The sequence below is a fragment of the Myotis myotis genome, unplaced genomic scaffold (assembly GCF_014108235.1).
Source record: "Myotis myotis isolate mMyoMyo1 unplaced genomic scaffold, mMyoMyo1.p scaffold_m19_p_3, whole genome shotgun sequence".
Taxonomy (NCBI): Eukaryota; Metazoa; Chordata; class Mammalia; order Chiroptera; family Vespertilionidae; genus Myotis; species Myotis myotis.
In genome coordinates, this window is record NW_023416335.1 from 141363658 (window position 1) to 141380989 (window position 17332).

Here is a 17332-nt window from a genome sequence, read left to right on the forward strand (position 1 = left end):
TGGCATGAATGAAAATGACATTTCTGCTCTTATGCATGATAGTTTGTGTGTAGAATTCTAACTTAGAAATCGTTTTCTTAAGAATTTTGAAGGCATTGCTGCTCCATTGTCACCTGGCTTTTAGTCTTGCTGTTTTGAAATTCAAAGTCATAATTCTTTATCATTTATATGTGGCACTTAAAAAAAACGCTACACAATGTATCTTTATTCTCGAAGCTACTCTGGTTTCAGAATTCTGAAATTTTATATTATTGGAACTTTTTTTTATCTCTTGTGTTGTGCATTCACTGGTGGACCTTCAGTAGCGGGGAATATTCTTATTTTTATTCTCTTTTCTCTTTCTGGATCTCCTATTATGTTGTGTGTTGGACTGATTCTTCTAATAACCTTTTGTACTATTTTCCATCTTTGTCTCATTGCTCTTTCTAAGGAAAGCTAAAGAAACTTTATCTTTCAACTCTTGTATTGAGTTTCTAAATTTCTGTTTTTTAGTTTTTATGAGCTCCTTTGTTCTCTGTTCCTGTTTTTATAGCATCTTGTTCTTGTTTTATGGATTGTAATATATTTTCTCTGGATGCTTCCTTCCCTGTGTAGTCATATTTGCTCTTACATTTTTCTTTCCTCTGTTTTGGTCTCAATGTAAGAGGCTTTCCTCAAAAAAGAAGGTAATCATTAAGGTTGGGGTGGGGTGGGACAGGCAGTTGAAGAACTTTTTTTAAAAAAGTTGACTAGAACATTTGAGTGTTGGGGAAGGGGAAGCTTATTCATTTGGGATTTTAACGGAAGGTCTTCAATGTGGGCATTTGTTATGAGAATCCCCAGTGACAGAATGGTATTTTTTTTTTTTTTTTTCTGGGCTGGTCAGATACACCTCAGTGAAGGATGGGTGTTCTGGGAGTCAAATTGGGAGATGACTGCTAGGAAGGGGTCTCTATATTCACTATTCTAGTGTGCATATGTCATATGTTTGATACTCGTAACTGTCTGTGATCCTTTCATCCAGCTTCTCAGTTTAACCCTTTCCAGAGAAGAAACTGTCATCTGCTGTAGTGAGGGAGAGGACCTGAGAATTTAACTGCTTTTCAGGTTTTGCTCTGTTCTTCCTGTTTTATCCAGATTAAGTGTTCTTTTTCAGATTCTGTGTTTGAGCTGGTTCTCAGCTTTCCCTCTGCTTAGATTTTGGTCCTCAGTGAAGTTGTTGCTCCTGAGTCTCCTTGTCTGTCCTTCAGAGTGTGTCTGTTTAAAAACCCTTTATCATAATTTTAGTGGGGATCCTGGAAGGATTGAGATAAGATGAGTATGTGCAATTTGCCATCTTAACTGTATTTTTTTAAGACATACTTTTATTGATTTCAGAGAGGACGGGAGAAGGAGAGAGAGAGAGAAACAATCAGTGATGAGCAAGAATCATTGGCTGCCTCCTGCATGCCCACTACTGGGAATTGAACCCACAACCCGGGCATGTGCCCTGATCTGTAATTGAACTGTGACCTAGTTCATAGGTCGATGCTCAACTACTGAACCCACACCCTTCAGGCACTTTCATTTTTTAAATTTTGAGGAAAAAAGAAAAGTTAATTACCTCTTTTATTATTTAATTTTGGATGCCTGCAAGCCTTTGGAGAAGGAAGGGAAGAGGGGAGTTATTTAAAGCAAAAGTTAGCAAACTCTCTGTAAAGGACCCGATGTTAAATATTTTAGGCATTCTGGGCCATGTGATCTTTTGTAACTACTCAGCTCTGATGTTACAGTGTGAAAGCAGCCAAAGACAATACATAAATGAATTAACTGGCTGTATTCCAATAAAACTTTACTTACAAAAATAGGAGTGGGCTGGATTTGGCCATGTCATATAGTTTGTGGACCCCTGTTTTACCTTTAAGATTTAGATGTTTAGTGAATGGTTGTATGAAATGACACTGAAGGAAGAGCAAGTTTATACGTCAGAGATATTCCAGAAATGATAATTTTTGTTTTTGATGAGAAGGCTGATTTTTTTTTTGTCCCTTAATTAAAGGGAATATAAATTTTGCCAGCAGAATACAGTTGACTTTTTCTGTACTTGTCCCCATATGAAAATTAGACAGTATTTGTCCATATATGAAAAATTTTCAAATGCTTTTCTAAACATGTAAAGCAACTAAATCACTAAACCAAATAAATAGTAAAATGTAAAATCTCTATATATTGATTTAGATATTATTTCCCTTTTTAATGCTAATTATAATCTCATCTTCAGAAACTAGACTTTTAAGATGAAATGGGAAGAATGTTATTTTATTATTTTTTACCTTCTCTTCCAATGCTGCCATCCTCCTGGCTTTGCTCTAAGCATAAAGTAGTCTCAGGCTTTTTAAATTTTTACTGTTTTTCCCCATCTTCACTGTGAAGTAAAGAAAAAGGATGAAAGTCCACAAAGATAATGAGTACAGACTGCTATGGTTATTCCACAGCCATCAGGGATCCAGAATTCTTCTATTTTTCAAAACTCCTTCATCCTTAGCTGCTGACTTCCATTCTCTAGGTTGCCTCATTCATGGTCCAGTGTGGCTGCCCAGGCTCTAGCCATCACATCCATATTCTAGGGAGGAAGAAATGTAAAAAAAAAGGGGGTGGGGCTGTTAGCTGTTTACCATCCTATAAAGGAAGGTTTCTCAAAGTTCTATATTACTTCATTTTCTCTCACTGCTAAAAATCTAGTTATGTAGCCACAAGCTAGCTAAAAGGTAGGCTGGGAAATGTAGATTTTTCTAGCTTTGTGAATTGTCATCTCATATAAAATTAGGGTGCTGTTACTAAGAAAAATCAATAAATATTGGGTAGGAAATGTACTTCCTGACATCATATTCTCTGAACCAAAACCTGTTAAACCATATTTTTAAAGGTTGAAGTACAAACTTTATATTTGACCACATGCTTTTAAATGAAATTTAAAAATATTTGTAGTTGTTTACATATGAAGTTAGAAAGAAAACAGAATTCCCTTTTAGATTTTCTATTTCATATTTTTGAAAGAGGCATATTAACCTAGGAAATGAATTGAAGTTTTTCTACATATTTTATATTTTTGGTAATTTGGTACATTTGAACCTTGGTGTGATACTATGATATTATAGCAAAGAACAGTCTGAACTTGATCAAGATTTGGATGATGTTGAAGAAATAGAAGAAGAAGAAACTGGTGAAGAAACAAAAATCAAAGGTATTATTTTACATTTTTTCAGGCTCTAGTGATTACTGGCACATGTCTTCTAGAGCAGTGGTCGCCAACCTTTCGGACCTCGCGGACCACCGGTTGGCGACTGCTGTTCTAGAAGGTAGTTCTCTTTTTGATCCTTATCCACCAGCCCGTACCTCAGTTTAGTAACAGTTGTGTGTGTGTGTTTGATGTTGGGGGAGGGAAGAAAGAAAGGAGGGCTAGAGGAAGATGGGGATGAAATGATGGTAAGGGAGGAAGGTGTGAGTATAGTGACCCCTCAGAAGTCACTGTGTGTGTACCCTCCACTGCTAGAGTGACATGGCATAGTTGGGTCAAACAGCTTAGCTACCCATGAGTTTTGTCTGAATTTAGAAATGTTAGAGATGGTGGGAGTTGTTTTTGGTGGTGCTTCTAAACAAATACCATTAGTTTAAATTTACTTGAAAATGTTTCGTATTTAATATGTAGACAGTATATAGTGTGTGTGCATGCCCTTTTTAATCCAACCAAAAAAGAGACATTAAAATTAACGATGGTAGTGTGGAATTATACTTCTTCAAGTTTTGTCCTATAGATAGGAGCCAAGAATATTAAGGTAACAGATGAATCAACTTATCATTTTTAAGCCAGAATGAGGTTAATTGTTAAGACTAGTGAACTTAGTTTTAGTCATCAACATTTTCTTAAAAGATAACAGACCATGTGTCCTTAGTGGCCAGTATTGATATTCTAAAGATATAGGTTATCACAACTATACATCTAATCAAATTAGAACTAGCAGTCATTTGAAAACATAATTTGAAAAATTAAATGGAAATTTTGGGTAGTGTCTGTTGAAGAAGACAGCAAACTAATTTTTGCATATATCTAGCTACATTTGGGTTAAGTATAATTTCGAGACATGCTGATAACCAAATTTTGTTTGGTTTTAGTTACAACCTTTGACTTAACTATTAACTTTCTCTATTAAGACATATGCAGGCACGTTATACAAACAAACATCAAGTAAACTATTTAGGTTATTCATTGTACTTTTTCCCAGGCTCCAAACTGTTACTGTATTTGCAGTTTTCTGATAATGTGTTGTCTGCCTTCAAAGAATTATCGAGTCATAGATAGGCATCTGGATGAAGCTTTGAGCATCCCAAAATGCAAGATGGCTGAAACACAAGATAGTAATTAGAGAAGGAATACTGTTGATAGAAGTTGTGTAAATGGTCCTGAGACATGGCACATACTAGAGATCATTAGTAATCTGAATATTAGGTTTTCCTAGAGTGAATTTTCTTTAGCTTGCTGCTCATCTCTACTCATACCAGCTAGTCAGGAAACCTCATGATTGGATTGTCCTATTAAAATAGCATAATACGTTTTCATAAAATCCTTCTTTCAATGCCCCCTCCCCCTTTTTTTTAAGCGCGTCAGCTGACTGTTCAGATGATGCAAAATCCTCAGATTCTTGCAGCCCTCCAAGAAAGACTTGATGGTCTGGTAGAAACACCAACAGGATACATTGAAAGGTACAAGTTCTTTTTCATAGTTCTTATTTCTCTTTCTGTAATCAACATTGCAGGTGTATCTATTTTTAAGGCCATCTGGGACTTATGTACATAATAGTGGAAAGCTCATGTTTGTTAATATCTAGGTTTTGCTAAGTACCACCAATTTAGAGTTGGTCTTTTTAAAGTTTAATTTCATCTCCACAGGAAGTATACTGATCTTAATCATTTCTGAGATTTGTTTAGAGGTTTTATTAGAAATGCACAGAATTAGAAGAAATAACAGATTTCTTATTTAATTTGTTGGCAATATAAATCATTAGTAATAGCCCAAATATTCTATTCTGCTTGCAGTTTTTTATATGGCTTTATGATTTTAAGATCCATCCATATGTATCTGTAGTAGCTTCTAGCCTCTAAATGGTTCCCAGCTCTCCTTGATGTTTGTCCACCATGTTTTTTATTACATGCGTTTTCTTTGATGGATAACTAGATTGACTCCAAGCTTCATCAACACAAAGTCCATTGTAATGGTCATTGTACATTTCCTCTTAAGGAACGATGTAAGAATTTTTTTGTGATCCGTACTTATCAGTGGGATTGCTAGTTCTGGGCTTTGCAAGCCTTAGGTACTTCCAGCTTGCTTTCTAGGATGACTGTATCCAATGAAGCAACAATGAAGGTTGCTTTATCTTTGTGTCCTTTCCAACAGTTGGCATCATTCAGCTTTATAGTTTTTTTACTTTTCAATTGAAGAGGTACAGGCTTATTTTATTTAGATTTCCTGATTTCTGATGAGTTTTTCTCATAATTGTGAGGCTTTTAGGTTGCTCATTTGTATTCTTTTTCCTATTTGGGCTTACTGTCTTTTCCTTGTTTTGCAGGGTTTCATATGTATTCTAGATATTAATCCCTTACCAGTCATTTTTACTTACTTTACACATAACACCCTCTAATGAACAAAAATTATTACTTTTATGTTTATTCAGTTTTTACCTATGATTTGTTATTTTGAAGTTAAGTCTTTTCTAGTTTCTTCTCTATTTCCTATTGACTAGTTTTACTGTTAGGTCTTCAATTCCTCTAGAGTACATCTTTGTATTTAATGTGAATAGGCATTCACTTTTTTTTTCTTTTTTAGTGTGCTAGCACATTTATTGCATATCACTTTTTTATAAACACATGTGTTTGTCTTTGAGCAGGATTCTGCTGTTTCATTGATCTTTTTTTCCCTCTTGTTTTGTCATTGTCACACTTAATTACCATGGCTTTATAGTATGTTTTAATATCTGGCAGGATGAGTTGCTTTCTTCTGCCACCCCTCACCTCACACAAGCTCCCTACTCCCATTCCCATCATGGTTTGACCTATCTGTACACCTTTATTGTACATATATGATTGATAGTAAGTTTATCAGGGTTCTTTCAAAAAACAAACTGAACTAAAATTTTGTTTTGCTTTGTTAATCCTCACCTAAGGATATTTTTCCATTAATTTTTAGAGAGGAAGGAGGGGGAGAGGGAGAGATAGAGAAACATTGATATGAGAAGGACACATTGATTGGCTGCCTCCCACTTGCTCCTGACCATGGCCAGGGATCGAGCCTGCAACCGAGGTACATGCCCTTGACCAAAATAAACCTGAGACCCTTCAGTCTGCAGGCTGATATTCTATCCACTGAGACAAACCAGGCCCAAACTAAAATAAACCTGAGACCCTTCAGTCTGCAGGCTGATGTTCTATCTACTGAGATAAACCAGGCCCAAACTAAAATTTTTGATAGCTATTGCATTGAATAAATAAGTATATTAGCATGGTAGGGAGTTATGCCATTTTTCATATTAAATTGTTTCATCCGTATCCTTATATCTATTCAGATCAGACTCTGTGTCTTTATTACAGCTTTTCTATATAGTTTGTTCTTGGTTAATTCCTATATACCTTAGTTATGTTGCTGTTGTGAATAGTATCTTAATTTTCTAATGTATTTTATGACTGGCTGTTCTTGATGTAGAGAAGGAGGGCTCTTGGTTTTTTTTAAGTTGATTTTATATTGGAAATCTTGGTACACTTACTATAGTAATTTATTCTATATTTTCTCCCGTGGGTAAAAGATCTTACCTGCAAATACTGGCAGTTTTACCTGTAATCTTCCACGTTACACTATACCACATGTTTGTTTTTCTTTTGTATAACACTGGCCAATATTATGGTGAGCATCAGTGTTAAAAATGGGCATCTTTGTCTTATTTCTAACCTTAACCAGGAATGAATATAAAATCTCCATTTACATTTGTGTCTATGATTTTTATGACCATTTTTTTCTATAAGTTTAGATGGTCTTTTGACTTTTTATTTGAATCGTTAAGTACATATTAAATATATTTTTTGAAATACATAGTTTGAATATCAAACTAACCTCGCATTCCTGGAATAAGCTTAATCATGATGTATTGTTACATCATTGAGTTAGGTAGTTAATACTTTTATTCAGGATCCTTATTCATTAGTGAAATGAATATATGCATGTATGTATGTACAATAAAAAAACTTCCAAGGGTGGTAATTCTATCCCTTGGTTTTAGAGCCTAATGAAATGAACATGACTACTTTTACTTTTTTTTCTGTTTCCTGTAGTGACTTGTATAAGATAGAAATTAACTGTTTCTTAAATTGTGGGTAAAACTCTTAAAAAATTGACTTGGATCTTTGGGATTTGGGAAGTAGAGGTTCTGGGGAATTTTTTCTTATTTTTTAAATCTAATTGATCTCTTCAAGTTCTCATGCCAACTTCAAAGTTTATATTCTTCTAAAAAGTGGATGCATTTTACCAAATTTAAAATTGATTAGTATATAATTCATGATATTTTTTTAAATCTGTGATTATTTTCCCTTTGTAATTTGCATCTTCAGTTTTGCTAGTTGCCTCTTATTTGGTTTTTAGAACCAACTTTTGATTTTTTATTTCCATATGTATATTTGTTAATTGCTGCTCTTTCTGTGGCTTTAATGTTATTATTTCCTTCTTATTTCTAATTTTCTAATTTCTGTTTACAATTTTTTAATTGAATGCTTAGTTCATTTAATTTTTTAAAGAGATTAATTTCTCTCTTTGACCTTAATATTCTGTTTTTGTAAATGTTCTGTGAATGTTAAATATGAAGATCTATATGCGTAAATTAATAGCCCAAGCTTACTCATTGTGTTGTTTGGGTTCTTCTTACTTCTCATTATTGTCTGTTTGATCTAACGATGTCTGAGAAGGATGTGTTAAAAATCTTAATTTTTCTGTTCTCACTGTAAATCCATCAGTTGTAGATTGTGTTGTAATTCTGTTTGTCTGAGATTAAAATAGCTTTCCTTTGGGTTTTATTTACCTGGCATGTCTTTTTTCCATCCTTGTATCTTACTCTAATGTGAATATTTGCTTCTTATTAGTAAATTCAACTCTTTACATTTCTTAAAAGTGGTAATATTTTTAGACTCAATTGCTACCATATTTTCCTTATTTTTAGATTTATTGTTTGGTTTGTCTTCTGTTTTTCATTGAATAGAACAAGTTGACTTCTGGTTTCAAAGTTAAGTGCATTCTTTTTTTTGTTCTTATAGGAGAGTGGCTCATAACCCAATACCTAATTTTATTTATTCCTATTGATTTTTTAAATTCACCAATATCTATATTGCTTATAAATAACTTCTAGACCTCTATTTCTTTCCTTTAAGGCAACAGTAAAATTTCTCAAGGTATTTGACCACCCTTACCTTATCTATAGCCTCTTGTGGATTTTTTTAAAACTTACAAATTATTTTTAAAGTTCTCAATTACCTTAAAATTTCACTTTATTCTTGTATATATACAGTATTTTCTTTTGAAGCCTTATGTCAGTGTGATTTCTTTTGTAGGTTATTTGCTTTCTTTATTAAACTCTTACAATTTTCTTTTGTCTTTGATATTCCTAAATCTCAATAACATGTCTGGGGTTAGGGTAAAGATTTTCATATTGCTTTTTAACTTTGAGAAATTCTCTCTTTTTTTAGATATTCACCTCCCTTTGTTTTTTAACTATTGCTAAAGTTGTCATTCATATCTCAGAGCTTTTCTCTCTCTCCTATCTGGAGAGCTTTTCAACCTCAGACTTTCTTCAGTTGAACCTGTCTTGTTTATCCTATTTGTTGGTCATTTTAGTTACTGCATTTATCATAATAATCCTGTTTCAGATATCTTGGTCTTGTCTCATACTGCTACTATCTTCCCTCTTCTCGAAGTATATATTTTCTATTGAAAGTCTTAGTCTAATAATTCTGCTTCGGGTGGTAAGTATTTCATTCATTCTGTACTCAAGTGTCTAGGTATTTTGGCCTTAGAGCTTGGGGATTATGATAAGTATTGAGGGAGGAATGAAGATCAGACTCTGGTTTGTGACAATCCTGTGGAGTTTAAGGAGAAGGGGAGGGGATGAGCCTAAGGAGAGTTTCAGTCACTTCAGATTTAAAGTTTGCTGACAATTCTGGGCAATATTTTGGCTGCTTTGGGAGGAGGCAGTCTCCTGGTTGTAATCCATTGTATCTGGATTGGAGGAGTTGGAGTCAGTGCTTGTGGGTTTTGAGTCAGTCCAGTTTTCATCAAATTCTTGTTATTCTAGAAACACTGGCACTGGGCTCTGAAGGGTGAAGGGGACAGCAGTGAGTGTTGAAAGGCAAGCACAGAACTTAAAGGCTAACCACTCTGGTCATCCTAGGATGTTTTTCCCAGGTGGTAGGTCAACCCCATACCAGTTAAACACAGACTTCAATCTTGGAAATTGCTTGTGTATGTGTGCATGTATGGTATATGTACATGCACACGTGCACATTGGAGTGGGAGTAGGGGTCAGCAGCCCAATGACAGAACATTAAGCTTTTTGTTTGTAAGAAATAAAGTTGATAATGTTTTGGTATTTGCTTTTTTACTTGATTATCTTTTTTTTAAATATATTTTTATTGATTTCAGAGAGGAAGAGAGAGGGAAAGAGAGATAGAAACATCAATGATAAGATAGCATCATTGATCAGTGGCCTCCTGCACTCCCCCAACTGGGGATCGAGCCCGCAACCCGGGCATGTGCCCTTGACTGGAATTGAATCCAGGACTCTTCAGTCCGAGGGCCGACGCTCTATCCACTGAGCCATACCGGCCAGGGCTTTACTTAATTATCTTAACTAAAGTGATTAAGTAAGATATTACTTGATTTACAACAATCTGTGTATGGCAGGAAATTCTAATCTGGATTCTGGATCTGTTGCACAGATTTACTGAAGTTAGGTAAATTTTGAATGTTAGCATATTTTGGGGAGGTAGAGGGGTTCATACATGTAAGCATTCTTTGAGGGGTTTATTCTTTGAGGGGCTCACAGACTAGGTATGTATAACCTTTTAAAAATCTATGTGCCGTAGCAAATTGTATAATATATGAATTATATCTCAATAAAGTTGTTAAAGAAAACACATCCTCTTGTCATAAAATATTATAGTCTTATTTAATATAATTTCAAATTCCAAATTAAATAGAGACTACAATAGAAAATAATGGTGTAGGGTACTGTCCTATTTCCCAGTATACATATGCTCCCTTCCTTTCCCCTAGTACTAACTTATACAGGTGAGAAATTATTTTGTCTGTTGTTTGAAGAAAGTTCAATTATCATTTAGTATTATCATTCCACTAGAGGCCCGTTGCACGAAGGTTCGCGCAATAGACCTTCCTTCCCCTGGCTGCTGGCACTGGTTTTCCTCTGCCACGCAAGACCCAGGCCTTTGGTCCGGCCGCAGCGGAGAAGCCAAGCCCCAAGGCTAGGCTTCTCCGCTCCAGCCACCATCTTTGTTGGGTTAATTTGCATTAATTTGCAATCAGTAATTTGCAATCATCCTGATTGCCTGGTGGGTGTAGCGGAGTGATGACCAATTTACATATTTCTCTTTTATTAGTGTAGGTGGCTTTTTTTATATATATATATAATCCTCACCTGAGGATATTTTTCCATTGATTATTTTAGAGGGGGGCGGGAAAGACAGAGAGAAAAAAATCAATGTGACATAAACACATCGATTGGTTGCCTCCTGCATGAGCCCCAACCAGGGCCTGGACCAGGGAGGAGCCTGCAATTGAGGTACATACCCTTGACCAGAATCAAACCTAGGACTCTTCAGTCTGTAGGCTGATGCTCTATCCACTGAGCCAAACTGACTAGGGCTATGACTTTTTAACTTTAGAAGATAAGGCTGTATTTTACAGCTAAGATGCCAGTGCATAAGAACAAAGTTGAACTTGAGTACAATGAAAGGTTTGGGTTGATAATATAATTTACATTTTCCTGTCAGTTTAATGTATCCGGCTAAATATCTACTTTTGAACTTTTATAGTACAGAGGCCCATGCATTTATACCTCTTAAAGATTAATTATTTTGAGTTAGTATATCTTCACTTCAAGTAGGAAACCTATTATGCTTCAATTTCAGAATGATAAAAGAAGTGTAACTTGTGTCTTACTGGCATGCTATGTAATTGATGCTTTCTAATCTTTCAGCTTGCCTAAGGTAGTTAAAAGACGAGTGAATGCTCTCAAAAACCTTCAAGTTAAATGTGCACAGATAGAAGCCAAATTCTATGAGGAAGTTCATGATCTTGAAAGAAAGTATGCTGTTCTCTATCAACCTTTATTTGATAAGGTAATGCTTTCTATTACTTTTGTTTTAGATATGTAAAATTTGAGAAGGTAGTAAAGCTCCAGAAGCAAAACTTTTTTAAAGATTTCTTACTGATTTTTAGAGAGGAAGGAAGAGAGAGAGAAAGAGAAACATCAATGTAAGAGCAAAACATCAATTGGGTGCCTTCTTCACACCCTCTTGGGATCGAGCCCACAACTTGGGCATGTGCCCTGACGGGGAATCAGGACAATGCCCAACCCACTGAGACATTGGCCAGGGCCAGCAATAAGCTTTCTTTAGACCTCTCAGCAAAAATGGTTACTTGATGTATTTGGGAAAACTATCAATAATAGCAATTCAAATTATGGTGTGCATTAATTAAAACCTATGGGTTCCTAATGAGAAACAGATAGTTTTTAGCTTGGATATCATGTAAGCTTTTTTTCTTCAATCATTTTAGCGATTTGAGATCATTAATGCAATTTATGAACCTACGGAAGAAGAATGTGAATGGAAACCAGATGAGGAAGATGACATTTCGGTTGGTACCAACTTTAATTTGGGGTGTTTTATACTTTGGGAATGAAAGCATTTCCTTCGAACTTCATGATGACATACAAATGATTGTTCCCTTTTTTTCAAGTGAGAAAATGGAGGCTTCTAGGTGACTTGCCCACAACTAATGGCAGAGCTGAGACACAAATCCAGTGCTCTGTTAAATGACCCTGTTTCTCCAGAATTGCTATTTTAATGTTGGTTGCTTAAGAGAATATAATCTATATTATAAAAACCCAGTGGCCCTAATGCCATACGACCAAAGACTGGTCACTAGGAGGCTGCGTGCATGCCGAGGCATGTGCGGGGTGGGTGGGGCTGCCTGCACAGCGAGGTGCCCGCGGTTGGGCAGAGATATGACTCTGAGTCTCGCAGCGCTGCGGGACTCGGCGGGGTCTGGGGCCCCGGGTGTTGCGCGATTTCCCACGCTGGGTCACTAGTATTTCTATAAGAAAACATCAAGAATAAAGCATTGGACTAGGTTTATATTTCTTTTGCTTTTCCTGTTTACTATGCTTAAAAGTAATTATTTTTCATGACTTTAAAAAATTATTTTCCTAAAACTTTTTTCTACACCGTATGGCCCTGTAAACTGTGACCTACTAAACTGTTCTCTTCGGGAGCAGTATGGTTGTAGCAATATTTATAAAAGTAAGGTTTGGTATGGGTAACAGCAGTATTTACACAATTGGACTAGAACTGTTTGGGCTGAAAGTTATAATTAGTGATTGAGGGTTTGTTGGTTTCTATATTTACATTTAATTTAAGGGGATGTATAAGATTTTATCAAGAGGTTTAATTTAGGTTTTCAGTAATGTATGCTGTTATTTATCAAGGAGGAGCTGAAAGAAAAGGTCAAAATTGAAGATGAGAAAAAGGATGAAGAAAAACAAGACCCCAAGGGAATTCCTGAATTTTGGTTGACTGTTTTTAAGAATGTTGACTTGCTCAGTGATATGGTTCAGGTAATATTACTCATAAAAATATCAAGTTACCTCAGAGAGTGTAAACCTTTGAAATTTAAATGTTTGACGACTAGTCTCTCCATAGTTGACATTTGTAGAATGGTTGCTTTCTTTTGAAACAGCTGTTGTCTGTAGAGGGGAAATTGCAACTTTTTTTTTAATGTAACCAAATAAATTATGATTCATTTTTAAAAAATAGATAATGAAATAGTCCCTTTAATAATTGGTCATTATTGTCTGGTGCTTTCTCAGACAATAGCTTTGTGCCTTCTGTCTCAGATGCTTAGTGTGGAGGTAGGATGTGAGAGACAACCATTTCAATTGTCTTACCCAAAAGACCTTTTCAGTCTGAAACAGCTATTCCAAAGTACATTTGTATTTATAAGAATGCTGTAAAAATATTATTTTTATTGATTTTAGAGAGGAAGGGAGAGGGGGAAACAGATAGAAACATCAGTGATGACACAGAATCATTGATCGGCTGCTTCCTGCATGCCACACACTACGATAGAGCCTGCAATCCTGACTGGGAATTGAACTTTGACCTCTTGGTTCATAGGTTGATGCTGAACCACTGAGCCACACCAGCTGGGCTATCTTTAACTCTTACAGTTGTCACTTTTTCTGGGAAACATTGTCTTATAATCAGAAGCATTTCTTGAGCCACTGCCATCTGCACTGTAGTACTTGTTTCCTGATATTTTGATTGTTGTAAGTTAGTATCAAGAAAAACAAATGATCCCAAAACAATGACTCCTTAATAGAAATTCTACTTTAACCAAGTAGGAAAACATCAAGCAGAAAGAAGGAAAGGAACAAGAGTAGCTAAGAGCAGCAGTTACAATCAATCAGGAAACATTTGAAAGCAAACATGCCTATTTTAGACTTGGTTTTGTGCTCTTCAGCCCATTCAGTCTGGATAATGAAGTAGTCATTGCTACATAAAACTTAACTTGAAAATGTCAGTCATTTCAGTGTTCATTGTCCAGTAGGAGAACACTCGTCCTAAAATGCCACATTACTTACTCATTTTTTTTTTCTTTTAATTTGAAGGAACATGATGAACCTATTCTGAAGCACTTGAAAGATATTAAAGTGAAGTTCTCAGATGCTGGCCAGCCTATGGTAAAAACTTGGAAATACTTTCAATTTTTGTAACAGGTGTTTACAGATAAATAAGTGGAACTTTCTAAAAAGAGGTGTGACATTTAAGGGTTAGAGATGGGGATGAGATATTAAAAGTGATACTTGGTATACTTAATTATTGGTAGGAAATAAATGTTTAGATGTTGATAATGTAATGCAACATTTCCTCCCTCTTAACTATTTTCAAAATACAGTTTATCATTGTTCCTGGATTTAAAATGTATTAAAAAAATAATACCAAGGAAACATGAATAAAAAAGTACTTATTTTGTATTAAAAGGCATGTGTCTGGGACTTACATAAAATAGAAGATACTAGAGGGGGGCCCCTAATTTCCCGTTATGAGAGCTCAACCAACAGCTTTTCCCCAAAACCATCAGTAGTATAATGTAAAGTATGGGCAAAGCTACTAAAGGTTATAGATTCTTATATTGGCATGTAATAAGGTTGGGCCTTTTCTCTGTCCAGCTTACGTTCTAGTCAAAGATTTAAAATTTCTCTTTGTGGGATGGAGAGAGAAATGAGGACTTGGTCAGTTTATTCAGATGTGCTCAACCTATTTCATAGACATGTTACTAAATAGTATTGTATGCTGAACTAAGATTTGTGCGTCATTTTGCTTTTAACATAAAGGAGATTTATTTGACTGTTTCCCAGAGTGGGAAAAACACTGTCACTTAGAATTTTATGTTTATAAAAACTAAAGATAAAGCTTTACTTATTAAAGAATTGAAATTGATTATGTAGGAATTTAATTCATTTTTTAACTTTTTTTTTTTTAAAGAGTTTTGTTTTAGAATTTCACTTTGAACCCAATGAATATTTCACAAATGAAGTGTTGACAAAAACATACAGAATGAGGTCAGAACCAGATGATTCTGATCCCTTTTCTTTTGATGGACCAGAAATTATGGGTTGTACAGGGTGAGTTTAATTTTATTATATTAACAGAATGTTAAGTCTGTATTTGTTGTACTTATGATTTGTGATATTGGTATTTCCATGTCTGTGTGTTAGATACATACATAAATAGTTTATCTCCAAATATTTGAGTAAAATGTTATCTGAGAAATTAGCCATTTTCCTAGAATTCTTCTTGGAAAATGGCTAATATTATAGACATTTCTCCAAAGGAAGTGCACATTTAAATTTATTATATTGTGAGTTTATGGTGATTGTAAATATGTTTATTGAAAAAATTCGGTTAGAAATAAAATTTTTCTCTTTACACTGCTATAGAAAGCACTTGGACCAATTTTGCCCTCTAAAATTTGAAATTAAATATACTACTTATTTGGGAAAGTCTTAGCAGTTGAAAGTAATATGTTAATTGTGATAGGAGATTTTTCTTTTTCTCTTTGTTTGGAAGGTGCCAGATAGATTGGAAAAAAGGGAAGAATGTCACTTTGAAAACCATTAAAAAGAAACAGAAACACAAGGGACGTGGGACAGTTCGTACTGTGACCAAAACAGTTTCTAATGACTCGTTCTTTAATTTTTTTGCCCCTCCTGAAGGTAAATAGTGTTTTAGTTTGCATATTGGTGGTGGTTTTATTATAAGCTTTGTTTAAATTTTTTTATTCATTTGAATTTCTCTTCTCAATTTTGCAGTTCCTGAGAGTGGAGATCTGGTAAGCTGAATTGTTATTTAATTGTTGAATTGTTTACTGCGTATGAAATTAAAGGACTAGTTCTCAAAAGTGGGGAGTTGGGGTATTGCCACTAGGTTTGCAGTGCACGGGGAGCCCTCGATGCATCTGAACAGTCCCATTCAAATGCTCATAGTGCTTTCACTGAAAACTGCTGACATGCTCAAGAGTTTCTTTTCTTTTGGAACTTGGCAAATACTTTGAGGGATTCAAAGTTTTCAAGACTGTAGTTTTCTTCCTTATTGAAACTAGAATGTATTTGTGATAGCCTGAGAGATTCTATTATTCCACTTGGTGTTTTCAGTAACTAATATTTTAAAAGGAAAACGGCAGTCATGTAATTAAGTTGCTTTATTTATATTTTACCTTTAAGCCATAAAAAATAAACAATAACTAGTTCACTAATTTTTACTCCCCCAGATTTCTGAGTATATACACAGTTCTGCTAACTTTCTTTTTTTAAAAAACTGTAAATGACTGGTGGGTCATACCACATTTAAGTAAGTTTTCAAATGACAGAAAGTTAAAAGTGAAATTGAGAGTTACCTCATGATTTAAACCCAAGAGTGTTGCATATGCTGAATTAAGTAACAAACTTAAATTTTGTGCTTTTGTTTTCCTTAAATAGGATGATGACGCTGAAGCTATCCTTGCTGCAGACTTTGAAATTGGTCACTTTTTACGTGAGCGTATAATCCCAAGATCAGTGTTGTACTTTACTGGAGAAGCCATTGAAGATGATGATGATGATGTGAGTGGATCTGAATCCTGCAGTAAAATCATTTAGTGAGTGTATGATAGTCAGAATTGGTGAGAGGTTTAATGAATAGATGTAATTTTTAGAAAGCACAGCAGAATAATGCTATTAGGATAATTCCTGATGTCCTGTAGATAAATTTTCTGAGTTGTTTTAAATAGATTCTCTTTGGGTTCATTTATTATAGTTTTTATTTTTTTGCTAATAGGAAGACTGCTCTGAATTAGTGAAACTTCACAATGTTTGGTTAGTAGTGTAGATCTATTATGCTCTTGTCTTTGACTAAATAAAACATGCCAAGAACTTATTTTAGTGCTTAAGATAACAATAGTAGGAAGCATAGAATTTTTATTCCAAGGAATATTAATTAAAGATTTCGGTAAAATTAGGTTGCCCTCAAAGGTTTGGGTGTCTTTTATTGCTAAATGGCAATAATTCAGATAGACATTTTGTGCCTTGTATTCCACACCTAAGTATAAGAAAGTAATATTTACAATAATAGCTGTTACATCACATTTAATCATTCACTTTAGGGAAAATATTTTTCCTTTTTTTAGATACTAGTGGATACAATGATGGATGTAAATAATGCTGTTCTCAAAAGTTTATTCATCAAACTTGACCCTTTTTTCCTTTTTTTAGTATGATGAAGAAGGTGAAGAAGCGGATGAGGTAATGTTTACCAAATGAGCAAATAATACTGTTTAAAACAAAACATTGAGAAGCATATTGAATGACTTATGTATTCCTTTGCTATAATCATTATTCTGTGATAATGCATAAAAAACATTTTTGGAAAAATTATGATTTTAGAATCTACAGCCAAACAATGTATGTATAAGGTTTCAATAAATAAATTGTAAAACTCAGAACATTTT

General features: G+C 34.6%; 1 protein-coding gene across 5 annotated transcripts in view; it reads left to right on the top strand.

Moving 5' to 3' along the window:
* The window catches only part of NAP1L1 (nucleosome assembly protein 1 like 1), a 32609-nt gene that overhangs the window by 11541 nt on the left and 3736 nt on the right, over window positions 1–17332 (top strand). For 3 of the 5 annotated variants that reach the window (XM_036297926.1, XM_036297921.1, XM_036297924.1), the window contains exons 3-13: window positions 3117–3202; window positions 4617–4719; window positions 11262–11403; window positions 11843–11923; window positions 12774–12902; window positions 13956–14027; window positions 14833–14972; window positions 15418–15563; window positions 15660–15679; window positions 16326–16448; window positions 17097–17126. In XM_036297926.1, the coding sequence (XP_036153819.1) occupies window positions 3117–3202; window positions 4617–4719; window positions 11262–11403; window positions 11843–11923; window positions 12774–12902; window positions 13956–14027; window positions 14833–14972; window positions 15418–15563; window positions 15660–15679; window positions 16326–16448; window positions 17097–17126 (1072 nt within the window). The remainder of the gene's footprint in view (window positions 1–3116; window positions 3203–4616; window positions 4720–11261; window positions 11404–11842; window positions 11924–12773; window positions 12903–13955; window positions 14028–14832; window positions 14973–15417; window positions 15564–15659; window positions 15680–16325; window positions 16449–17096; window positions 17127–17332) is intronic. The other 2 variants (XM_036297925.1, XM_036297927.1) reach the window with 2 other exon arrangements.